This window comes from Heterobasidion irregulare, assembly GCF_000320585.1.
Source record: "Heterobasidion irregulare TC 32-1 unplaced genomic scaffold scaffold_09, whole genome shotgun sequence".
NCBI classification, from domain to species: domain Eukaryota; kingdom Fungi; phylum Basidiomycota; class Agaricomycetes; order Russulales; family Bondarzewiaceae; genus Heterobasidion; species Heterobasidion irregulare.
In genome coordinates, this window is record NW_009258205.1 from 1,021,847 (window position 1) to 1,044,629 (window position 22,783).

Consider the following 22,783-nt stretch of genomic DNA (forward strand, 5'->3'; position numbering starts at 1 on the left):
TTGACTACCCAGCATTGTCCTGTCATTTTCTATACCTGTATTTCGATCTGATATGCCTAATGTCGCATCATAGCTCTCCGGCACCAGGATAGGAGAGCGCGATCGAATATCTCATTGTCATGTTCTGCAGGTGAGCCAAGCTTTCTGACAAGCATAGCACGGTTGAGTGGTGATATTGTATATCATATATGACTTCCGATCAGTTCACTGATGCCGCTGATGAACACTGCACAGCTGACAGTGACATCATTGACACGCAAGCTAGCAATGGCAACAGAAGAGACTATTTGATCAATATCACAGCCTGCTGGGGACCTCATCGCTCGCTCGCAAGTGCTGCGGTATTAATGTGGCACGCTTCGAAGAGCACAGGTTATTACGGCGCTCGATCATAAACGTGCTCGCCCCCGTCACGCATGTCGTGATCCCAGGGCATCCTATGTTCCTTGCGCCATGTTTCGGATGGTCTGATGGACTCGAGTCATCCTATAACAGGAGCTGCGAGGGATATTGACTGCTGATCTGTCCCTCTCTTCCTTTCCCATGCAACTCACACTCACTCGAGAATCGCCCACGAATAGTGTCTACCGGGACCAAGATGGGAGGCCCATCTATCGGGTGGAAACACCGCCCAAATCGGTGGGCATGACCAGCACGATCACGCGCTTTGTGTCCAACTCCAGTAGTTCGCACGATGAATCCATGACCCCCGCTCGCAGTGACACCGAATCAGAAACGGACATTCATCTTATGCGATTGGAGGAGGAGGGAGTTGCGCAGATTCTCTGGCGTACGTTCTCGGGGACCTCGTTCAAATTTGGCGAACGCACCGTCTTGGCGGGGACATACCTCCCCCGAATGGGTTCTCTTGGATGGTAACGACGTTATCATCTGAACAATGAGTTCCATCTCAACTCAGCTTTGACTTTTGGATTACACAGGAAACGCAGGCATAGAACCTTCACTGCCTCGGACGGCCGTTCATATAAGTGGAGGTTGGGAAATAATACCTCTTCCGTGAGCCATGACTTCACCCGACGACGAATCCTGGGAGCTGAGCGAACTTGGCAGTTGACGCTCAATGATGAAAGGAAGATTGCAGTTGCCCGTTTCCATCAACGCTCATATGGCGTCGTTGGGAAGAGCCACAAGGCATCTCTCGAGATCTATCCGCAAGGCGAAGCTATCGTCGATGAGATTCTCACCACATTCGTATACGTCGAGACGCGGAGAAAGCAGGAAAACGGGGAGGCGATGGTGATATGACCAGTCAGAGTTGACAAGGAGCTGTATTATTGGTATCTGCCGTTTAAGAATATGCTCAGTCTGTAAATTACCACTCAGTGCGTCTCTTTCCCCGTCTTGCTCTTCGTTATCCTTGAACGCGTTCTCAGCCATCTGCAAGTCACGCAGAAGAACACGAGGCTCGCATGTGCGTGTGTTTCTTTTCTCCCTCGGTGTCGTGCTGATCTTATTCATGGGCCTCGTGTGCACATCCTGTAGTTTGTATAGTGTATCTGAAAGGCCAAGAAAGTGAGTAGTCGACAGACGGACGATTCTAACTATGGCTCGGCTCGGCTCGGTCCATGGGAATATAATACGTATCAGGATATGGGTGTTTGAGTCCGTGGATAGTAAATACAGTGAACGCAAGTGCTGTAGTGAACAAGATCCTGTGTAGGTTGATTTCTGATCACGGTTAACATTCATCTAGAATGAAATAATGAGGCGATGTCTAGATCGTATGCCTTGCCCACGGCTCGGTGTTCAGTGTGTAAACAATTGGCACAGACGGAAGTCATTGTCGTGCAGAACTCGGGTACGCATACGATTATCACACGACAATCCGCGTAGAACGATGAGCAGACTATGCTGCGCTCAAGCCTTTGCCTGGTATATATCTACGCTCTTGACCTCCCAATCTACATAGGCAATGCACTCAGTGCCACGCAACAGGCCATACACACGTCAACGAACTCACAGGCTTGCTCCAATGCCGCCCCGTTGGCCCTTACGAAGTCCTCACACGTAGACACGCCAGTGCGTTGCGCGCAACTTTGCGCCTGCCCCGGGGAACCCGCCGTAGCCCACACAGCATTGCCCAAATCACCGCTGAAAAGAGTTATGAAGTCAAACCCCTGCATTTGGCCAAAGGGATAAAAAAAGAATACCAGAGCGTGGTGTCGAACACGACAGCTTGGTCTTGGAAGAACTGTGATGGATTGCACGTACTTGCGGGCCATTTGGCCATCGGCAATCCCCAATTCTCTGGCACGGGATTTCCGCCTGAGATATCTGACGGTATTGCATTCCTCGGGAAGAAGTATACGGAGATGCCGTCGTCATCCCACTGCACTGCACGACCATCAGGAATGTGTGGCTACGTTGGGAGTTTGTAGACTACCCACTAGCATGAACTCCACCCCCGTTGGAGTTGAAGGCAGCGCCGAACGAGTTACTCTGCGAGGCAAGAAACCCGCAGCCCTCGTTGTTCGTCTCCAACGCGGCGCAATTGGTCCCGCCAACTATACTGCCTGTGATGCCGAGGGCGCTGCTGTTTGACGTCGGAAGGGTACAGCCATTATCAGTGTGGATCGTCGCTTGATTGTTCGTGTAATCGTTCACGCCTTCCACGATGTCGATTTCGCCGGTGACGGGCCACGTAGGTCCTGGGCGAAGTAACATCTGGATTTCTTTAACAAAGCAGAGATCATCTGGTGAGCTTACCATTTGTCCAAAATGCTCTATGCACAAGCAATGGTGAAGTCTTGGTGAGGCAGGGAACCTACGATTTGAACAGAGAGACAACAGACACTCACGGCCAAGTACCACATCCAGTGGGCATATGGACGGAGTCCAATATAACCAGTCCACTATTGAAAGAGAATTGTGATTGTATGCGTATAGACATGCGGTTTCCTGTCACTTGTGGAGTCGTTTCTACTCGCATGATAGCGTTTCCAGCGCTATTGATTGACGAAAGGTTGTTCGATAACTAGAGGAAATAGATAACAGTTCAGCATCCGCATGTATTCCTCGAGCCTTGAGGCCAATGAGACGACAAGCTTCAAGCTTCTGGAAATACTTACTGCAGCTGCTTCAGTAACATATTGAACGATGCCGTGCGTGGATCCAGAGTCATCGCCTGAGAAGAAACCCCACCCATCGAAAAAGCTACTGCCCGACTGAACAAAACTGAAATCAGAGCGGACTCAACACGTGCGCACTCGCACGCGATGCAATTTGCTTCTGGGTCCTCGTTACACTCACATAAGACTGAGCCAGAGACCACCTCGAAGACGATGAGGGCAAAGCAGCCGAAGCAGTCGCACTGGCGGTAGAGGTGCCGCTGCCACCAGCGGGGGTCGTCGCCGTCCCGTTGCCTCCAGTTGCAAGCCCAGGGCTCCTAAGCTCGCAGATCGCCTGTCCCAAAGCACCGCCGGCGCGAGGACGGAGGCTAACTAGCCGGATAGGACTGGGATTAGGCTTGGACGACACGGACGCCACCCTACCCAGCTCCGAGAGCACGATGCGGAAGTCGCGTGCGAATGAGCTCGCGCGGCGCACAGCGGCGACGTCATGCAGGTGGCCCGCCGCGCGTCTGAGGATTCCGCCGTGGCCCGACCGCTGTCTCGCATCGACAGACAAAATGAGAACTTGACAGAAAGCGAGAAGCGGCAGAATGTGGATAGGGATGCGCATGATGCAGTGAGTCCTGGCGAGTCGTGTTGGTCATAAATTGGGAGCGAAAAAGTCGTGGTCAAGTCGTGAGGAGGTAGATCGAGAGAGGCTCCAGGCGCAGTCAGTAACGACGTCAATGCAGCTAGCTCGTCGTCGTCGAAAGCATGCAAAGCTCGGGGCCACCGTTAGGGCTAGATAACGAAACTGTCTTCAACGGAACCATGACAAAGGCGCTGCAGCGTGAGATACGAGCGAGGAAATTCGCGGTTCAGAGGCTTCTCCCGCTCCATCAGTGCATCAGTAGCTCATTGAACTTCAAGCGCTCGCAGGCGCTTGCCCGCAATTCCACATACAGCTGTACGTAGGTGATCATAGGCCTGCATTTACGACTGCTGGGTTCTTCTGTAGATCAGCCCCAAGCCCCATTAATAGCACACCTCCACAGATACTCGAATGAATCTCTGTAGATCTCTGTGCATCTCCGCAATCAGTGGTCCAGCGGTCAACAGTCGGTCAACGGTGAATGAATGATCTAGACCACTTCACCTGCAATCCTTGGGTGAACGTAGGGCCGCCGTGCAAAGGATGGTGATGCCGCCCTGGATCCTCCTGGATTGATAGCGATAGATCCGATGATCGACCAGGGCCAAATAAGTGCAACTGCCACCTTGCAACATCATCTTCTCGCTTATGCTAATCCAACAAGTGTGAACTCGGACAGAGATGTGGTTAACAAGACAGACAGAAACTCGGAAAAACATACATCAAAATTTAATTGTTCCACGCCTAACACATGTATGTATATACGTATCATGCCAACCTTTTCGAAAGCCCCAAACAATTCGAACACGAAATCAACACGGTCAGATGCGAATCGAAATACACGGGAATTGAACGTCTTCTGAACTCTCTCAACTGTAACCGCAACGTTCAAGCTCCCCCCCTCCTACAGAACAGACGTCATCGACAACACATACTCCCCCTCCCAGCGTCCCCTCACCGCTCCGAACTCTACCTCTCACTCAGCAAGAAGCAAAAAGTATAGGATCGATAGGATAGGATCAGGCGGGCTGTGGCCGGAATAGAGGATTACCGTAGAGATGAACAAGATGGGATAGGATTAAGGCCGCGATGTCGTCCCAATGGAGGAGTCGCGCGCAACGCATTTTTGGGTGGATGCAGAGATTGCAGAATTGAGGGAAGGCGATCGAGGAGGAGTAAGGGTTTGAACCATTGCGAGGCCGAACGAGCTTCTAAAACACTTGGATGGAAACAAAAAGTGAGGGACCGAGAAACCGGAGCGGAAAAAAAGAGCGTTTGTGCACTGTGCGCGATCGAGCGGTGCAGGCGTGGAGTTGTCGAAATGTGTACAAAAAGAACTAGAAGATATGGTGGATAAGGGAGCAACGCCGGCGGTATGCATGTATGTACAGTGCGCGACGTGCCCTCCAGGGGACAATGGCAGATGTTGGAAAAGATTTCGGAGCACTCGTGCTAGACTAGGGGAGTTGTGCTGTTTATATGTCGGGGCTGGGATGAGGTGTGGGGTATGCGTGTGCGCGATAGGATAAACACAATTGAACACTGTCAGTTCAAGGCGCCATTCGGCGTTAGCGATCAAGATCAGTTTTGTTGAGCGACAAAGAGAATACTCACAGCACCACCACAGACTTACACCCTGCCAAAAAGAAAGGAACACTGAAGAGAAAATATCGCCAAAAAGATGGCGCGCCTAGAACAAGAAAATATAATATACGAGAGCGCGACATGAGACGGATGGGGAAAAAATGGCGTCCGGCTCTCATCGCTCGTAAGAAAAGTAACGAGAACGCTAATACACACGTGAATAAGAGTCAAATAGCTTGCCAACAAACTGAATACCCGAGGTAAAGCCAGAAGAAGGAAGAAAAACACAGAAGTAGGAGGCGATGACGTGAGGCGTGCGTATGCAAATGCAATACGTGTGGATGTGTGCGACATTGCGACCAGCTATGAAGGGTGGAAAGGGAAAAATAAAACGGAGAAGTGGAATGGATATCTTAGCGATACTTGATACACTGGGAACATCCATAACAGGACGTTAAAAATGATAGAAGAAGTAGAAAATAAGTAATCTCGACACGCCTGAGAAGACGAATAGGATAGCGCGCGAGACGAGGAATAGATTACTGGAGTGGGAGAGTTCGTTGAGGCAAGGGAGTTGAGCGTGATACTAGTTCCAAAAGATCCAAGAACACAGGGCGAGGCCAGGCCAAACGATGTGCAATACGAGATAGTCGCGCTGGACAGGTGGGACGGGGTACACACTAGCCTCTGCGCAGGGCAACGAAGGCAGTAATGCCATCCCCGATAGATGTATAAATAAGCAGTTGAGGGGGAAGAGGTGGACAACCGGACGGAGATGGAGGCGAGGTAATATATATCGATGCGACAGCGACGAGACCACATTGAAGATTCAATGATTTCTGCGTTGTGATAGCTAGTCGTTGCGTCCGGTGCCGCTCTTTTGTTACAATCCTCGCGGGCGCCGGTCTAGATAGTCATGTGATGGCGCCCGGGGGCAAGTGATGCGAGAGCATGCGAGTGTGTCGATATAATGAAACAGTGGGAGGCGAAAGAGAGAGATAGAGAAAAGGGTCGAGAGAGACGACCAGAGACAAAAACATGGGGGGAAGTCGCAACCTTGAAGATGGTGGGGAAAGCGTAGTGAAGGGTAGAGGGTAATGCGAGATGGATGCGAGTGTTCCAATCGACGACCGTGGTATGAATATCGGTGCCGACCCCAATGAGGGCGAGGGTGTCCTGAGCGTGAACCATGACGGGGGTATGACCAGAGGAAGGTGAAGAGAAGTCGAAGGGGCCCAGATGAACCACGAGGAGAGTTGTAGACTGCGGGAATGAGGCAGCGACGACGATGGCCAAAATCGACGAAATAATGATATCGAAAAACGTCCAAAGCCACGGCGCAGTTGCGCCCAGGCCGATATGTACTATGAAAAGGCATTAATCGTCGAGGCCACAGGCAGTCATTTTGCGAAAATCATCTAAAAGCAGTTCATGGGACCCAAATGAGATCTGCGGGCGCAGGTCAATACTTTGAATGCGTGTGATATATCGGAAACTCACCTCTGCACATAAACGAGGCAATAAGTTTAGAACTTCAGACCAAACGCAGGGGGAGGTAAATCGTCAGGGCTCGGGGAGTTCTGGAAGTTCGAGCTCGCAAAGAAACCATGGCGTTCGTCCTTCTTTGTCGACTTGCCCGAGCCATTGGGAGTCGAGCTCGCAGAGGAGATGCGCTTGTTCGGCAATAATCCGACCAACGCCTTGAGCTCTTCCGCCGCGTCCGAAGAGCTGTCATCGTCCATGGACATGTTGAAAACGCCTTCGCTAGGAGAGCGTTGGTGCAGTCTCTTGCGATCGGGCGTAGGCGTCGAGGGGCTTCGCTGAGAGAAGGGGTAACCCGCAAGAGTTGATGTCAAGGGGGCCGTGCGGGGAGCGTCGTCGAAGACAAGGCTCTGCTGCCATGTAGTGGCCATGTGGCCCTTCTCGCGGACAGGTGTAGAAGGTGCATCATCCTCTGCATCTGTAAGGTCATCACAGACCGGGAAAGCATCCCATGCCACGTTGGAAGCAGCACTCCGTTTGAGGATAGGGCGGGCGGGCATCGACGACAGGACGGGATCCGAACGAGACAAATTCATGGCGCCGGTGGTGTGGGTGCGTGATTGATTCTTGCCACGCGGAACCGGCAGGGCTCTGGACGAGGGCGGAGTCGGGGTTCCGGGAACTTCCGAATGCGGCAGACGGCGGCGAGCGAGTTTACCCGAAGGCCTGGGGGTCAACTTCGGCGCTCGGACCAGCTGGGGTTTCGGCGCCGAGTCCGAGCCTGCGGTACGAGACGCTTCGGAGTCGCTATCTGAGCTGACAACGAAGGGGTCGAAGGAGTTGATGTTGGGGTTGCGAGAGCGGGAAAGAGCCGACGACGAGCGGGTGTTAGCATTGGACTTGGAAGAGAGTACCTCGGACTGCGGGTGCATTTGAGAGGGGAGGGGAGGAGACCCTTGATGGTGGGGATGCCGGCGCACATGTGTGCGAATAGAAGAGTGAGAAGCGCTCCTAAGAAGCGTAAAAACGCATACAAAGTCGCTAAGTTAGACAATGCCCGCTAGTGCGTCAATAGACAGCCAAAAAAAATGTTGCTGCACCTCTGAGATGTCTTCTCTTTCACAGGTTTGATGTTCTGGCGGCCGCGGCGTTCAGCTGCGGAGGGGGAAAGGTGAGAGCCGTCCGCTTTGAACGTAGTACTCTCCTTTCGGGGGAGAGCCTTCTTGGGGCCCTCGATGGGCTGCGTCTGGGCATGGATGGGCGCGGGGGAACGGGTGGTCGAGTTGGCAAGCTCGACCTTTGGTGCAGGGCGCTGGATGCGCTGTTGCTGCTGTCGATGATGGGGGCGTGGGAGGACGGGCTGCGGGGGCTTGGAAAGGGAGAGAAGGCCGGGTGTGCGGGTCGACTGAACAACGACGGCAGGGGGGGCGGACGGGTGTCTGCGGTGGGATGTTGGAGACGAGAGGAGGTGTATGGGTTTCTGCACCATGATCATGGCGAATTAGGAGGGAGACAGTGGGAGGGCGGGGGAGCAAAAATTATGGTTGTTGAGGGGGCGACACGATGGCAAGCGACGAGCGGGAGGGGGGCGAAGGAGTAGCAGCAGGGGAGCGACTTGGACAGTAAAATGGATGAGGGGGAAACGGGCAACGTGGGGCGACTGATTTTGTATGACCGGGCGGCAGTGCTCGGTGGCTGACGTTGGAACTCCGCCTCGCAGCCTGGTACTCCGCCTAAACAGGAAAGATCGCGATTGCGCCCTACCGCTTGGGGAGACCGTCGCTGGGAAGCCGGACCAAATGACCTTACACGAGGCCTCGAAGATACGATCCGCCCAAAACTCAATCCAAAGCGCCCCAGCCAGCACCCAGCCTTGACGTGCCCGTCTCCACACTCGTACAAACCGCCCCTTATCTGCGGCTTCCCGGTTCGAAGTGACGAGAACACTCCCACACAACACTATGACAATGCCGACGTACTCCGCGCCGACCTTTGAGACAATGCGCACACCTGTCGTCCGCGACGTCGTGCGCAGACCAACGGTCTGAGCACATCAATACCCTCATTCTAGGATAATAGTGCACGCTGCTAGCGCTCGGCTACGTTCACTGTATTGTTCTTGTGAAGTGGTCTGTGCGTCCTTCACATGCGATGCATGCCTGGGCCTGGTTCTTCCGAAAAGAAGCGCCAGCGACTACTTGCAGCAGACTACACCAGCAGCATGAATCAGACTTCTGAGGGGAATTCCGCTTCCGCTCTTGTCCAGATACACCCAGAACTCACAGCTTCCGGGCGCAAACCAGCAGGAATAGATGTGTTATGACGCACATGCTAATATCATGCACAGGGGCACAACCAGGCTCCCCTAGACCCCTAGTTGGTCCGAGGCCAAATTTCCCCACTGCCTCTATCAAACTTCCGATCTCCTCATGGCTTACCACAAGGACCAAGTGCACTGGCACATGCCCATTTTACAGCTCAGCGCCGTTCGACGTGAAATATGGAGAAACGTAGCATGTTGTTCACGAAGGCCTTGTACTGTAAACGATGAGAAGCAGAAGCATACGAGCACGTCAAGCACAATGGCAAAGTCCCATTCTCCGTCGGCTCTAGGCTCACGCGAGGAGCATCTTGCGCGGATCCTCGATGTACTCCTTCACTTTCACTGCGCACGTCAAACGCCAATCATGCCCAAGCCGCAAATCACAATTCGGCCAAGAGTACGTGGCCAAGGAATGCGGGGAAAGGGGGCGTTGCGGGCAGGACGATAAGCCCGATCAATATTGGCCTAGGAACGAACAATAAACCAAACACGTACCGAGGAAAGTGACAGCTTCTCGACCATCCAACAGCCGATGATCATACGTAAGCGCGACAACCATGATGGGCCGCACGACGATCTGGCCGTTCACCACGACGGGACGCTCCTTGATCGCGTGCATGCCTATGGGGACGAGGAACCGCAACGATTACCGTAAGCGGGTGCGCGGGAGACGGCAGTTGTGCACAGGTGGAAGAAAATAGGGGGTTCGCATTGTTGACAGAATCAAACGACCAGGGGTGTTGTACGTACCGAGGACAGCAGCTTGCGGCAAGTTGATGATGGGAGTCCCGTATAGAGACCCGAATACACCGCCATTGGAACTGAGAGTCGGTCCCAGGTGAGTATCCTACAGATCAATGCACAGGAAACAGATACGCACATGGTGAATGACCCTCCAGCCATATCCTCTAGCGTGAGCTTGCCATCCCTCGCCTATTCGCATCACATTCACGATTTCACGAAAAATGCGCAGCGTACATCACAGTCAATCAGCCGATCGCTTGATCGCACACACACAAAACGTCTGGAAGACATACCTTCTTGCCTAGGGAAGCGATCTCCCGCTCAATGTCGACGAACGACATCCCCTCCGCATTCCTCAGGACAGGGGTGACCAGGCCCTTCGGTGTAGCGACGGCAACACTTAGGTCAACATAGTCACGATACACGATCTCATCTCCCTGCAGCCGCGCCGATCACACACAAAGTCGATAGCCGAACAATTCGCGATTAACACGACAAAACCATCAGGAGACCACGCCTAGACAAGGCGATAAGCACACGCACCTCGATCGACGCGTTCGCGGCAGGAATTTCCTTGAGTGCAAGACACGATGCATGCGCAAATGCACTCATGAATCCTAGCTTGACGCCGTGTGCGTCGAGGACTTCGTCTTTGTACTTCTTCCGCATCTCCATCAGCGATGACATGTCGATCTCGTTAAACGTTGTGAGCGACGCGGCGGCGTTCTGCGACTCTTTCAGGCGCTCCGCGATGCGCAGCCGCATGCGGCTCATCTTGACCTGGTATGGCGCAAAGACTCCAGATTAACAAAGGCAGAGCCAAAGGCACACAAGACGTACTCGGGTCTCATTGCGGCTGCCTGCAACTTGCGGAGGGGAAGCTTTCTGCTCTTTCGAAGGTTTTGAGGTCTCCTTCAGCTCCTTCTTGCTATCCTTCTTCTGTCCCTCTGTCGGCACACCGCCTTGCACGCCACCGGACGGGGGCGGGGGAGGTGGCGTCTGCTTGTTCAGTTGCTGGTCAGCAGGCTCTGCGGCGTCTTTCGTCTCCTTTGGGAGGTCTTTGGGGGACTCGGACGATGAAGGAGAGGGTGTGGGGTCTATCGGCGCTGGCAAAGGTAAAAAAACATCATTGACAGATGAAAGAAAGGCCAAGATTAGAGAGCACGAACGTACCATCGCCAGCGGCGCCAGGCTCAAAACGGAAGAGATCCTGACCGACGCTAACCGTGTCCTCTTCGTTCGCGAGAAACTCCGTGATCTTGCCGGCCGCGGGAGCGTTCACGGAGACGTCGATCTAGCGTACCGGGGAGAAACGGGTTCTGTTGGTTCACACAGACTCAGAATTTCGAGCAAACTCGGTCTGCACACCTTGTCTGTCTCAATGGTTGCAACCTCCTCATCCGCCTCAACGGATTCGCCAACTTTCTTTAGCCACGACTTGAGCGTGCCCTCTGAGATGGACTCGGCCATCTGGGGCACTTTCACAGTCTCGGCTAGAGACAGTCGGTAAATTCATTCAAGCGCGCGGTGCGGGCAAGGCGTGGGTGTGCATCGTTGGTTGCGAGCAGACAGGAATAGGCGAGAGAAGAAAGCATCAACCACGCCGTGGATAATTTCATTGCACTGAGTGACGTACCCTGCAAAAGATTCGTGGTGTGGAATTTTGAGCGTCTCGTGTGTGGAGCAGCGATATCCCTGCGTAAAAATAAAATTGCAGCACGAGCATTGTGGACGAGCACGCAGTCAGTGCATCGTGATGATGCGAGCACGCTGGCAGGACGCACCAGCCTCGCGACAGCGCGATAGGGCTCACGGTTGCACTCCTCGAGAGCACAGCACGCCCCCGGGCGAGTGCGATTACGCGTTTTGACAGCATTGCAGCCAAAGGCGATGGAGGATAAAGAGAGGGAGTGGAGTGGAGAAGGTCGGAGGAGAGTGTTTGATGACGATGTCTGTTGCAGACTGTCTTCGGGTGGGCTCCGGCCCTTCTGTTTGTCGCGATTTGGACACGACGGGGGCAGTGACGGCGCACACTCGGACAGCGGCCTTTCTTTCCTCCAATCTCTGCTTGCCCCGGCTTCTCTTTCTCTCTCGCTTTGCCGCATGCTTCGCACGAAGGCCGTCCAGGTTTCAGAGTCTCTGTTCATTTTCGGGCGACGAGGTCGACGAGGGTCGACTCGAACCAATCATAGCCTGGCACTTTGGCATGTGCTCCTCGTATCACGTGTGAAAAGCACGATCGCGTCGGGGGCGTGTCGGACATCGACGACGGCGCGAATTCTCGTCAGCAAAGCCGTTCCCGTCACCAGATTGAAATGGATACAGTACTTGGAGTAATCCTATTGACGCGCGACGACGAAGGTAGGCAGATAAACGATAGGGCTACAAATGTCCAATGTACAGCGAATAATGGTTAGTGTGTACAGTATACCGATTCAATCGTTGGGGATGGTTTGAGACACCTCCATCGTCACGGAAAGGTCAAGATGAACTCCTTCATTGCCGCCTCCCAGCTACACTGTGACAGCGCCCCCTCGTCGTCCGTCGCCCGCCCACCGCAGGACTTCTCTAACAGCAGAGCCACCTGGGCCATGATATTCTTGAACCCCTCTTTCACGTTCTCCTCCCGCTTTCGCACATATGGCAAGTTCCTCAGCATGATCTCCGCATCCTCCCCTGCCTCCGCATCGACGCCCTTCTCAGCGCTAGCCTTCGTCTGTGTGTCTACCCTCGCGCCCGCCGTCCACGGCGCAACAGGATGCCCGAATCGATACCACCGTACCATCCGGCGCATCGTCGCCGCCTTCATCACCGCGCTTTCGACCTTTTCGTAGCTCTGGGATCCGGGCGCCGCCAGGTCCGCCAAAAGCGCGCGCGTCTGGTTGTATGCGATGTACCGCAGCTTCGGATAGAAGTGCACGAGCGAGCCGGGCGTGCCGCAGACGACGGGGCAGTCGGGGTTCGGGCATCCAGGCGGGTCGACGCCGTTGCGCTGACACTTGCCATGGAAGTACGAAGGGAATATGGCGGTCTCCATGGCTGTGTACGACCTGCTCTTGTAGGTGTCGAGAATGGGTCTGAGGTAAGACAGGGTCTGGGCGGTGCTTGGATGCTGTGGGAGTAGCTTCTGTGATATTTGTTGCGACTGAAGAGGGGGAGGAAGGGATCAGCAGTTGTGGGTGATACAGAAGCGTAGTATGTTCACAATGCTCTCAAAGACGGTCTGGATGTGCTCGGTATAGTTACCGAGGAACGCATTCGTGATCTGGACGATGCATTCGCCTTCACATGCGCTGACGGCGACCGGCGCTGCAAAGAGAAGGAGAGAGACGAAAGACGTATGCATCAAGATCTCTATAAACCAGATAGAGTAAAATGCACAGCGGCGGGAAAGGTTTCACAGGATGGGAGATGGAGAACAATGTCAGTCGTGTGCGATACGCGGGTACGCGTCTCAGTTGCCAAACAAACAACACCAGACGCTCCAGCGGCACGTGAGTCCCAAAGTTCCAGGTTGACAAGTGTAGATGTTGCCAGAGGGCAAAGACATAAGTATCATGATCGTACCCGGTGAAATCGGAAATAAGTCTTATCGAGAGGACCTGGAGCGTTTTCATAGAGAACTCTGCCGCCAAACACTTATGACGCTGAAGCATTGCGTGAAGCTAATTTGAGGGTCGTAACAACCAGATGCGTGGAGCGCAGGTGACAGTGTTCGTCTTGGGGGCACTGAGAAATAGTGAAGTACCATGCCAGCTTGTTCATTTGCTTTGACAGCACAATACACAGAAAGCGATCTGGAAACACCGTGTTCAGAACATTAAAGATTAATTACAAACTTCGAATTCTGCAATGAATAATTGTCGAGCATCGCAGTGACGAAGATTACGACTACGTACCGGAACATTGTTAGAACTTGAAGCCGCCAGCCAGACCCATGACGTTATTAGGGTCATACCTCTGCTTGATAGCATGTAGCCTCTCGATGTGGGAGCCGTACATGGCCTGGAGCGGCGTGTCTGCTGGTACGATGTTCGGATACAATGATGCCCCCGTGAGATTCTGCCCCTCCGCAATGGCAACTCTAGCCAGGCGGTCACCGCCAGCCTGCAAGCCAGCCAAGATGCTCTTGTCGGCACCAGCATCGTCCCACAAAGCCCAGCTGTTGATCGGTGCATGGAATGAAGAGCGGTCCGCAGGCCAAGCGGACTCTAGACCGTGTGATAGGTAGTCAGGAAGGTTTTGCCAGATCATGAACATGACCAGAGTTGCGGAGAGGGGTTCCAGAGCCTGCCCTACAAACTAGCAATGAGCGACGAAGTAAGCGTCGCGCTACAAGATTAAATTAGACCGGTCTGTACATACCGCAGTCTCGTTTGCGATGGAATCCAAAAATGACTTCGAGAAGCTTTGAACTTCGGTATCGTCAAAGGCAAAGCTGCAGACGAATAAGGATCATCAACGGAACACGCAAAAGAAACGGACAAGCTTACCGAGTACCCGATGCGGTAGGACTTCCAAAGTTTAGCATCTGTATAAAGTCGAGTGTGGCAGGAGTGCCGTGCAGCTTCGGAATAGCCAAAATTTCGTCGAAGATGCCAGCTGGTGGACTCGGACCATCGTAGAAGACAGTAATCTCGAAGCTCAACTGATGTAGATCGGTACAAGGCCCCGATGCACAATATCGAGACAGCCACTCACGGTAGAGTTCAGATACCTATATTGTGTGACAATGGTAGCCTTCGGGTCGGTTGTTTTTGAGAAAAAATTCGCGACGGCAGTATTGAGAGCGTTCTGCGACTCTCCCGGAATGAGTAGCTCCCCGGCCTGGAGGAAGACGAGTAAGAAGTGAATTGGATCAAAAAGGGAGAAATTCTGACGCGTCCTCACCCATATTTTACCAAGTTCGTACGTTCGGAACGAGAACTTGGTCACGATTCCCTGTCAAAGAACAAAATACTCCATTGGTCAGATTCATTGAGTCTGTGCGACACTCACAAAGTTATTATAGCCACCCTTCATAGGTTGTCAGCAAGTAGGTTTGATGGGCAGGCAAAAACTCACCTTTAGGGCAAAGAAAAGATCTTCGTTTGCCTCCGTCACTGTCGTGACAGTTCCGTTCGGCAACACGAGTTCATATGCGACCACACTATCAATAGTCTCCCCGTACTGATTTGACCACCAATTCACTCCTGTAATATGAGGATAACAAATTAGAGGTAATGGACAGTCATGCGAGTATCGTACCGCCTCCTAAAGTTTGACCTGCAACGCCAACGCCGGCCGCTCTGGCTCCGCACACGGTACGATTGATTGCATTCAAGGTTGTGTAGACAGTTTCCCAACGGACCCCCGCGCCAATGTCGACTGCCAAGGTCTCTTCACTATACAAGATTTCGGAGAATCTCGTCATAGCGATTTGGACGCCAGTTGTTGAAGAGAAGCCAAGGTTCGAGGAATGACCGCCACCTTTCACCTGGGGGCATCATTATGCTAATGCCTGACCCTCTATTCACCATTCCGATGTACTCACTGCAAAGGGTATCCGATTTTGCCCCAACAATCGCAACTAAATTCCACGAGATGGTCACGACGACCAAGTTGTAAAGAAGAAGAAAAACTCACAATGACTGCGACATCGGAAACACTGCCAGGCTCAACGGAACATGTTGCGTTCTGGCTACTCGACACCATAAAATGCTCTACATCATTAGTATAATTGGTCGACCCTGGAGTCAATGGCATCAGCAGGCTGCGCGATACGTTCTCGTCTCAGTCTTACCAGGATAATATACGCTCGATTCGGGGGAAATAGCATCGGCGATGGCATGGCAAGTGCCTACAATTGAAGGCGGATTCGAGTCAGCTTTAACGAAGCTATTTAAAACGACGACGATCAGCCAAGACGAGCAGAGGATGTTCCCAGGCGACATAGTATTTTAGAAACTTCACCTTGATCTCTCCGCTTTTAAGGTACTCCGTCAGAATGCAGACGCCGACCAGCATCATCAAGCTAGTCACGACCAATGCCTCGCACATCACAATGCCCCATTTAGCGCAGTGCTTACTATCGTACCGTCTCCAAGTCGACTGTACCCTGGGACTATCAAAAGGCGGATTTAGACGGCATATCAGCGCTGACTGAGGCGTTATAATGTGCGGGCTCGAGTTGTGTACCTTGGAACTGACAAACTGGTCAATGTCGAGGCACTGATGATATGAAGGAATGATTTGGCTTACCGCGTCGCAAGTGCCACACATATGAAGCTGCATTCGTCAACTCTCCCATGAACATATTTCATGAACGTCATGCTTACCTCGTCAGCTGCCACTATTTAGCATCTGTGATAGAAATAGAGTAGCATGATGGTTCACTGGTGTTCCAGACCTTTTCGACCACATAGCGCACGCCTTCGCAGGAGAAGAGAGCAGCCAACACAATGGTACAGCAGAGACTGGCAATCAGGGCATCGGCTGGTAGGTATAATCCCAGCCATAGAGCCCATGAAACAGGGACATGCATTGATACGTCATGTTGCGCGAAAGGTAGACATGTGCTATTATAAGACCAGTCAGTGACAGCGGTATCAACGCAATGTCAGCACTATGAATACATAAACGCTGCTCCGATGACGAAGTTCACACTTACACGAGATTCAGGCAAGCCTTGTGCTTGAGAGCTTGAGATTGGACGGATGCTTTTCAAGGACAGGTGGAACGAACATAACTTATATCACTCTTTTGGGCGCTCCATGATTTCGTAGGCACTGGGGCGCGCGTTGGGTGTCTGTATGCGGGTCCAATGAGTGCGATATTGTCCAACAGCCATGACTGAACCGAGATGTTCAAGTCCAGAGGTCTGCAGTGACAGATATTCGGAGATTACATTGGAGGTTGAAGGAGAATCGCTTACGTTGCTGGCTTTGGGAAACTACTAATACGACAGTGCCTGCATGAGTTTACAGGAGTCACGCCGCTGCTCGTCATCTCACGCCCGCACTTGGCCGAGGAATTTCACCCTGGAAATTTGGAGCTTTGCTTCAGTGTTTCTGACCGCACACGCTGTGTATCTTCTAAATGATTGCTTGTTGCACATACCAAAATCTCAGTGTATGTAATAAATAGAAACCTGGTATTTTGGCAAAGATTTTGGCAAATGACCACACCAGCCTCGAGCGCAGTATATGATTGATCATGAGGAGAGTACCAACATAGGAAAACTGTATCGACGAGCAGTAGCAGAAACGAGGCAAGGAAGAATGGTGTGCAAGACTAGAATAATACAAATTTACATAACCCGAAATAGCAGAGTCCGCAGAGAAACACTTCAAGCCGCTGTCACAGCGGGGGCCGTAGTGCCATTGCTGGCGGTGTAGTCCTATGCCTCCATGAGTATGCTGGAATAAGAGAGCTACGGTCCACAAACCTCCATCTCAGCATCGAGATCAGCAACGCTTTTCGGAGGTCGTTCGTTCCTACGACCTCCACGACGAGCTCCGCCTCGTGCGCCACCCCTACCAACGACACCGCGCCTACAAGGAGGAATATAAGCCATCGAATTGCGACCACATAGCGGCCACCGACACGGACCTAGCGGGGGCAGAGGCAGCGACAGGCGCAGCCGCAGCCGCAGGTGGTGGGGCCACACGGGATGCGAGAGACGGAGCAGGAGGAAGTTTGGATGGGTCGACGACGACCTCGATCTTCATCGGGCGTTCTAGCGGAAGAGGCGGAGGGCGGAGACGACAAAGCGGTGATGGGAGAAAGCAGAGAGCATTGGTCAGTCGGGCGTTCAGAGTATGGGCGAGGCAAGAGCAGAAAAGACGACGAAATGAGAACGAGCCAATCTGTCGAAGAACAGGTCCAGCGTTGCTTCCAAACCAAAGCCGCGATCGTGCGGACAACCTTGTTGAAGCCCCTTTTCTCGAGATCGGTGATGCCAATGCGTCGCCGTCCACGGTCGGCCCATAGCGAACGTGGCATCGCAGAAGTCGTCACTCCGGACGTCCCAAACGTAACCTCCTCCAGAACCCTCCCTTCGCTACCACTACATCCCCCACTTCAAAACCATGCTCGGCTCAACCGGCCTACTGGCAGGGAGCCCCTGCAAGGTTTCGCCTCTGTCTCTTCAGCAGACCTCAACAGCTCACGAGGGTGATCAGACCTGTGAGGCTGTGTGTCGTGTACGAAGGTGCGACGACAGGATATCCATTTGACTTCGCGGCGGAACAGCACGCGAAATGGATAGGGGTGGAACGCAATGGAAATGTCGCACATGCTCCAACGGTATCAGGATTGGGGGAGTACGAAGGGAGTCGAGCCCATTGACGAACGATGAACGACCGGCACGGTAGGAAGCAACGAGCCGTCAGGGACTGCACATCGAAGAGGAAAAGGTGTGCGCGTCCGGTTGACGGATAGGCTATAAGGAGGAAGATTGAAAGTGAATGTAGCCGATACTAACTTCCATCGATGAGGCGATTGTTGTATTGCTGGTATGCCTTGCTGCCGTCTCCCTTTCTCGAGAAATGTACGGAGGCAACGCCTTTGGAACGGCCGGCGCTGTCATAGTGAAGAGTGACCTCGCGCAGGGGGCCGACGGTAGTCTGGAAGAGTTCCTACAACGTGGTAAAACTGTGTGAGCGAAAAACTAACACAGAATGATCGTTGAAACTGACCTTAATTTGAACCTCGTTCACGTCTTGTGGAAGGTTGGAGACGATAATTTTGTCCGCAGGCTGGGTGGCGATGCTAACAGGCTTCGTGCCGTTGGCAGCGGCTGCGTGAGGGACAATGCGGGCGCGAGCGGCAGGGGGTGTGCCAGCGGAACCGAGCAGCTGTTGACGTGCAGTTTTGCGGACAGCGGTGCGACGGATGGCCTTGGGGCGGGTGGAGATGATCTACGCGTTGGTGGTAAATAATGATGATATTACTTAAGGACATGGCAGATAGCGACAGAAAGAGACACAGACCTCGTCGAGGGACTTGTCCATTGCGGCTGAAGTCGAAGAGTATGCGCTGAGAGAGTGGGGACGAAGGTGGGTTGATGAGGAGGGAACCAAGGAGGGGGTGGAAAACAAGCATCGCTCGCGTCGTGTTCTTTTATTTGGTCTCGTCGGAGTTGGAAGTTGCCGTCAACCTTGTACACAGGACACCGTTTCCGCTCCTCTCGTTGCTTTTTCTCCCTCTTGCATCAACTAGTCCATTATTATGTCGAGGGGCGGTCGCGGTGGCCGCGGTGGAGGTCGTGGTGGATTTGGAGGGGGTGGCAGGGGAGGATTTGGCGCTGGCAACCTCCCACCGATGGGGTTAACCTTTGCAGATATTCAATCCATGTCTCGAGAGCAGAGTGCATTGTACCCTGTACGTGTATCGTGTCTCCAAAGATAAGAAAATACATGCTCAAACGCACTGCACGACTCTGTAGGCTGTGGAAGTGCTCCCCGTGCTCACCGAATACTCGGACGCGGAAAAAGCCATATGTGAGCGGCAAATTGGGTTTGCGATCCGCCTTAAAACGTCTCGGTACTATATTACTGAACATACAAAATCAACAGGTGAATAAACCTCTTCGTTCTCGCGCGCTGCCCAGCGCTGATGAATGTTCGCAGAACTGGAACGATATTCCGATAAATATCGTCCATCCACTGGTACGAGACCCACGCTGAAGCGTAAAGAGCTCCACCAGCCTTTCTTTCCCCAAGACGTGTTCGAGGGATACTTCAATCCAAAGAAGAGACGAAAAGGTAACACTTTATCTTTTCGATGTTATCAGCTCAGATCGTGATGAGTTTCATTTTAGGCATTGAGAAGAAGTCTTCTTCGAAACGCGTCAACCTCGACGATCTCGGAGATGACCTCGACGACCCGGATAAGTCTGATGCGGACCGTTCAGACGTCGGCTCGCAAGCAGCCGAAGAAGATTATGATGTTGACGAGGAGTATGACAACGACTATGCAGAGAACTACTTCGACAATGGGGAGGGAGATGATATGGATGATCTCGGGGGTGGAGGTGGAGGCGATGAAGGTGGAGGTACGTCTTTCTCGTGCTGAAAACGTCTAGGTCTAGACTCTCTAACTGTCCTTATTTAGGGTTGGACTATGATTGAAGTGTATGTGCAGATATGTGCAGATTATCCTCGTGATCTTTGCCTTGTTTTTATTCATTTATTCAGAGAGTTCATCGAACGCAGTTGTTTTTCCAAGATCAACATAACTTAGGCATTTGAAGCAATACTGTACTATGATATTGGTCTAAATCATATCCGTGATCCGGAATACCTCCAGGTTTCCAGTCAGCGTCTACATGCGCTCCCTCCACACAGAATTGCTAATCATGAGGACACGCATGAATGAACAATTCGCATTCATACACACACAAACCCAAGAAATCAAGCATATTGTACAATCGTGTAGCTCGTAGGATTCGTAGCACAGGCACTCTAAGTACTCCAACATAACACGCTGAATGGATCTTACAGTCAACACATGCAAATATTTTTCACGCCCTGTGTTGGTAAACAGTCGTTTCAACCTTGATACCACTAGCTTCGCTGTCTGGATCCTATTTAAGTCAGCGTCACACGATGGTAAAAAATAATGAAGGTTCGAGCAACGCACTGCCGGCTGCATGTCTTGCGTATTGTAGCTTGTAAACTGGTGATCGTCTCTCGAGAGCACGACATGCATCAGGTCAGGCTGGCGACCAGATGAGTGTCAGTACGAATTGGTGCATTACAGCATAGTACGAAGCAGGCAGTGACCTTTCTGAAGCCAAAGCCCGACCGTAGGGCAAAAGCCGGGCTCAGTGCGATGCTGTTGCTTCCCGAGTAATTTGACGAATCATCCCCACGCATGAAATCACGGATATTGAGCCTGCGGTGCAGGGCTCCGGTCAGTCATTCCATCGATCACGATGAGAAGGCGACACACGTACGAGGCGAGGACTGAGTTGGAGCATACTGCGCGTTAGGATATGAGGGGAGTGAGCGGATAGTGGACGGGGAAGCTCGACGACTCGACGCACGTTTTCCGAGCATAAAGTGAAACACGGCCCAGTAGAGCTTGTCATTATATACAAAAAACTGTCGAATGTCTCCCGTCAAGACTACACGGATGCAACTATGCAGGAAATCGCGATAGACAGCTCACCACAATCGTATACAAAATCTGGACAATGCTGTCGACCCATCAGTCGAAAAAATATCTGTTGATTGGTAGGTAGGTAAAGTGCTTGGCGTACCTCATGATAAGCCCGCGCGACGCAGCGAATACAATCAACCTGTAAAGCATGCTGTCTGTCCTGTCGTCCAACATGTCGGCATTTGAGTCATATGACGCGCGCCCATGGACGCACCTGTCCATGCCTGTCTGGCGTGTCTTGAACATGTAGCACATGATGCCTGCGATCACGACCTCGACCAGCGTCGAGAGTGCCTTTTGAGCAATATTTACGTGCTTATGAAACAGATGAGCATATAGCTTACACCAATGCAAGAATCTGAAAGCACTCACGTTGATGGTAATGGAGGTGATAGTATTGATTTTGAACCTAAAAAAGGCATCCGAAAGAAAGTCGCATAGTGGATCAATTCTTCCTATTTTTTGGAGTGCGCGACGTGAGCGAGCGAATGTACACTATACCGGTCATCGCTGCATCGAGGCGTGTGCAACGATCAGAAATACTGACATAAATGAGCTATACAGTACAAAACGCTCACTCAATCCCAGTGCTACCGCCGTTCATGCCAGCACGCGAAGGGCGATCCATCAGTTCATGGCCATAGCGAGCAGACGAAGGAAGCTGGAGCACTTCTTACTTACCCCATGCAGTCAACGCCAGGACAACCTATACGTCAAGAATGATGCCGCGTTGGTAAAGTGCAGGTCATGAAGAATAGCCAGACTGACCATAGTAATACCAACTATTATACTGCGATTTGTCACTGCATAGCAAAAATCAGTTAATTGCAGAATCTTGGAATGTAAGAAACTACAGAGGTAGATTTTCTCGATAAAAAACCTTGTTGACACTGTCTCTGTAAGCGAAATCATGGATAGGAAATGACTGTGAACTTACAGCTGTGCGATAAATGCGACAGTATACTGCGCCCAGCACAAATATATGTGAAGGACACCATATGAAAACAAGGTGGGGCGAGAGAGAGGAGGGAAGGCGCACTGTGAAGCCAGGTTCGAGCTGCAAGGGACGAAACGATTGAATATCAATTTGTGGGAAGACAGTTGGTGGTTTCTCGAAACAGACGCGCCTTCAATGCCCTGTAGTCGAGATCAAATTTCTCAAGTCAAAGGCAATCGAAGCGCGATACAACGAGAAGACGCACCAAGATAGCTCCGCGAACGCAGCAGGGTTGTCATAGTTGACGACGAAGTAAAACCAGGTGGTGTACATCTCAAGGAGCCAAGTCATAGTGTCCATGATACTGGAGTCCTAGCATGAGCTGGTATATATAGTAGTCGAAGTATCGGTACTCACCACAAGACAATAACCTAGTTAAAACTCGATACGTCAGTCAAAGAGATCTTGGTCCTGCGTCCATTGATGAAGCTAATTCTCTCAAAAGCACTTCCCAGATATTTTGAAATGATTGGGAACGGCATCGGCGTATCCGACAGAGCGAGTAATTAAGCGATTAATGACGTACTAAGACTGAGGTACGGAAGCGCTCCTGGCTGCGTTTTCCTAAAAAGATACCTACATAGCAGCCTGAGATGAGACCACTAATCGTATACCGAGGCTATAAGTATCATGTTGGACAGACCAGTTTGAAGCAACGTGATCCCATAAAATCTTGGACAAGTAAACCCCATATAGAGGGATTTTTAATTCAGTTCTATCGTTCTCACCCACGTGAAATATACGACGCACATGCTCCCCAGAATCGTGCCAATCACTAGCATGCC

General features: G+C 52.1%; 11 protein-coding genes across 11 annotated transcripts; 2 read left to right on the top strand and 9 right to left on the bottom strand.

Annotated features, from left to right (window-relative positions):
- Window positions 1-530: 530 nt before the first annotated feature.
- HETIRDRAFT_479259 (uncharacterized protein) lies at window positions 531-1,367 on the top strand. The gene is made up of 2 exons (XM_009551789.1): window positions 531-875; window positions 942-1,367. Exons 1-2 carry the CDS (start codon window positions 544-546, stop codon window positions 1,264-1,266), a joined length of 657 nt encoding a protein of 218 aa, XP_009550084.1. The 5' UTR covers window positions 531-543; the 3' UTR covers window positions 1,267-1,367.
- HETIRDRAFT_148759 (glycoside hydrolase family 16 protein) lies at window positions 531-3,634 on the bottom strand. The gene is made up of 12 exons (XM_009551788.1): window positions 3,271-3,634; window positions 3,090-3,185; window positions 2,820-2,995; window positions 2,728-2,744; window positions 2,409-2,669; window positions 2,172-2,355; window positions 1,982-2,112; window positions 1,504-1,922; window positions 1,395-1,432; window positions 1,072-1,343; window positions 942-1,017; window positions 531-875 (listed from the first exon to the last, which is right to left on the bottom strand). Exons 3-8 carry the CDS (start codon window positions 2,948-2,950, stop codon window positions 1,879-1,881), a joined length of 768 nt encoding a protein of 255 aa, XP_009550083.1. The 5' UTR covers window positions 2,951-2,995; window positions 3,090-3,185; window positions 3,271-3,634; the 3' UTR covers window positions 531-875; window positions 942-1,017; window positions 1,072-1,343; window positions 1,395-1,432; window positions 1,504-1,878.
- Window positions 2,971-3,988, bottom strand: HETIRDRAFT_411254 (uncharacterized protein). Its single transcript, XM_009551790.1, has 2 exons — window positions 3,090-3,988; window positions 2,971-2,995 (listed from the first exon to the last, which is right to left on the bottom strand). The coding sequence occupies exon 1, from the start codon at window positions 3,700-3,702 to the stop codon at window positions 3,202-3,204; it is 501 nt and encodes a 166-aa protein (XP_009550085.1). The 5' UTR covers window positions 3,703-3,988; the 3' UTR covers window positions 2,971-2,995; window positions 3,090-3,201.
- Window positions 3,989-4,390: 402 nt separating this feature from the next.
- Window positions 4,391-5,200, bottom strand: HETIRDRAFT_441507 (uncharacterized protein). Its single transcript, XM_009551791.1, has one exon. It carries the CDS (start codon window positions 5,102-5,104, stop codon window positions 4,802-4,804), a length of 303 nt encoding a protein of 100 aa, XP_009550086.1. The 5' UTR covers window positions 5,105-5,200; the 3' UTR covers window positions 4,391-4,801.
- Window positions 5,175-8,284, bottom strand: HETIRDRAFT_460365 (uncharacterized protein; the record flags this gene model as incomplete). The annotated part of the gene is made up of 4 exons (XM_009551792.1): window positions 5,175-5,265; window positions 5,338-6,756; window positions 6,808-7,800; window positions 7,890-8,284. The coding sequence occupies 2 exons, from the start codon at window positions 8,282-8,284 to the stop codon at window positions 6,834-6,836; spliced, it is 1,362 nt and encodes a 453-aa protein (XP_009550087.1). The 3' UTR covers window positions 5,175-5,265; window positions 5,338-6,756; window positions 6,808-6,833.
- A 1,005-nt stretch (window positions 8,285-9,289) lies between these two features.
- On the bottom strand, window positions 9,290-11,783 carry HETIRDRAFT_411257 (uncharacterized protein). The gene is made up of 11 exons (XM_009551793.1): window positions 11,641-11,783; window positions 11,493-11,551; window positions 11,225-11,349; window positions 11,030-11,150; window positions 10,697-10,962; window positions 10,400-10,636; window positions 10,150-10,293; window positions 9,993-10,045; window positions 9,863-9,933; window positions 9,608-9,733; window positions 9,290-9,454 (listed from the first exon to the last, which is right to left on the bottom strand). Exons 1-11 carry the CDS (start codon window positions 11,730-11,732, stop codon window positions 9,405-9,407), a joined length of 1,344 nt encoding a protein of 447 aa, XP_009550088.1. The 5' UTR covers window positions 11,733-11,783; the 3' UTR covers window positions 9,290-9,404.
- A 543-nt stretch (window positions 11,784-12,326) lies between these two features.
- Window positions 12,327-13,202, bottom strand: HETIRDRAFT_326012 (uncharacterized protein; the record flags this gene model as incomplete). The annotated part of the gene is made up of 3 exons (XM_009551794.1): window positions 12,327-12,507; window positions 12,604-13,001; window positions 13,062-13,202. The coding sequence occupies 3 exons, from the start codon at window positions 13,200-13,202 to the stop codon at window positions 12,327-12,329; spliced, it is 720 nt and encodes a 239-aa protein (XP_009550089.1).
- Window positions 13,203-13,765: 563 nt separating this feature from the next.
- Window positions 13,766-15,789, bottom strand: HETIRDRAFT_325784 (uncharacterized protein; the record flags this gene model as incomplete). Its single annotated transcript, XM_009551795.1, has 11 exons — window positions 13,766-14,158; window positions 14,222-14,294; window positions 14,350-14,504; window positions 14,558-14,683; window positions 14,747-14,797; window positions 14,855-14,872; window positions 14,921-15,048; window positions 15,104-15,332; window positions 15,390-15,425; window positions 15,482-15,585; window positions 15,639-15,789. 11 exons carry the CDS (start codon window positions 15,787-15,789, stop codon window positions 13,766-13,768), a joined length of 1,464 nt encoding a protein of 487 aa, XP_009550090.1.
- Window positions 15,790-16,924: 1,135 nt separating this feature from the next.
- On the bottom strand, window positions 16,925-18,916 carry HETIRDRAFT_411258 (uncharacterized protein). The gene is made up of 6 exons (XM_009551796.1): window positions 18,829-18,916; window positions 18,535-18,756; window positions 18,321-18,474; window positions 17,447-17,573; window positions 17,283-17,388; window positions 16,925-17,234 (listed from the first exon to the last, which is right to left on the bottom strand). Exons 1-6 carry the CDS (start codon window positions 18,847-18,849, stop codon window positions 17,184-17,186), a joined length of 681 nt encoding a protein of 226 aa, XP_009550091.1. The 5' UTR covers window positions 18,850-18,916; the 3' UTR covers window positions 16,925-17,183.
- A 150-nt stretch (window positions 18,917-19,066) lies between these two features.
- HETIRDRAFT_325316 (uncharacterized protein) lies at window positions 19,067-19,912 on the top strand (the record flags this gene model as incomplete). The annotated part of the gene is made up of 4 exons (XM_009551797.1): window positions 19,067-19,219; window positions 19,284-19,413; window positions 19,468-19,602; window positions 19,659-19,912. The coding sequence occupies 4 exons, from the start codon at window positions 19,067-19,069 to the stop codon at window positions 19,910-19,912; spliced, it is 672 nt and encodes a 223-aa protein (XP_009550092.1).
- A 635-nt stretch (window positions 19,913-20,547) lies between these two features.
- On the bottom strand, window positions 20,548-21,256 carry HETIRDRAFT_325003 (uncharacterized protein; the record flags this gene model as incomplete). Its single annotated transcript, XM_009551798.1, has 5 exons — window positions 20,548-20,734; window positions 20,796-20,820; window positions 20,886-20,980; window positions 21,102-21,161; window positions 21,216-21,256. The coding sequence occupies 5 exons, from the start codon at window positions 21,254-21,256 to the stop codon at window positions 20,548-20,550; spliced, it is 408 nt and encodes a 135-aa protein (XP_009550093.1).
- Window positions 21,257-22,783: the final 1,527 nt, after the last annotated feature.

Coding starts and splice junctions, on each gene's coding strand:
- HETIRDRAFT_411254 (XM_009551790.1), bottom strand. CDS start 3,702: ATGCGCATCCCTATCCACATTCTGCCGCTTCTCGCTTTCTGTCAAGTT.
- HETIRDRAFT_148759 (XM_009551788.1), bottom strand. CDS start 2,950: ATGCGAGTAGAAACGACTCCACAAGTGACAGGAAACCGCATGTCTATA. Junction 2,113..2,171: donor GTGTTCGACACCACGCTCTG/GTATTCTTTTTT, acceptor AACTCTTTTCAG/CGGTGATTTGGGCAATGCTG. Junction 1,923..1,981: donor GGCGGCATTGGAGCAAGCCT/GTGAGTTCGTTG, acceptor TTGCCTATGTAG/ATTGGGAGGTCAAGAGCGTA.
- HETIRDRAFT_411258 (XM_009551796.1), bottom strand. CDS start 18,849: ATGGACAAGTCCCTCGACGAG. Junction 18,757..18,828: donor TGGACAAGTCCCTCGACGAG/GTCTGTGTCTCT, acceptor ACCAACGCGTAG/ATCATCTCCACCCGCCCCAA. Junction 18,475..18,534: donor TGAACGAGGTTCAAATTAAG/GTCAGTTTCAAC, acceptor ACCACGTTGTAG/GAACTCTTCCAGACTACCGT.
- HETIRDRAFT_411257 (XM_009551793.1), bottom strand. CDS start 11,732: ATGCTGTCAAAACGCGTAATCGCACTCGCCCGGGGGCGTGCTGTGCTC. Junction 10,963..11,029: donor GCCTGGCGCCGCTGGCGATG/GTACGTTCGTGC, acceptor TACCTTTGCCAG/CGCCGATAGACCCCACACCC. Junction 10,046..10,149: donor TCGCTTCCCTAGGCAAGAAG/GTATGTCTTCCA, acceptor TGATGCGAATAG/GCGAGGGATGGCAAGCTCAC.
- HETIRDRAFT_479259 (XM_009551789.1), top strand. CDS start 544: ATGCAACTCACACTCACTCGAGAATCGCCCACGAATAGTGTCTACCGG. Junction 876..941: donor CGAATGGGTTCTCTTGGATG/GTAACGACGTTA, acceptor TGGATTACACAG/GAAACGCAGGCATAGAACCT.
- HETIRDRAFT_441507 (XM_009551791.1), bottom strand. CDS start 5,104: ATGCATACCGCCGGCGTTGCTCCCTTATCCACCATATCTTCTAGTTCT.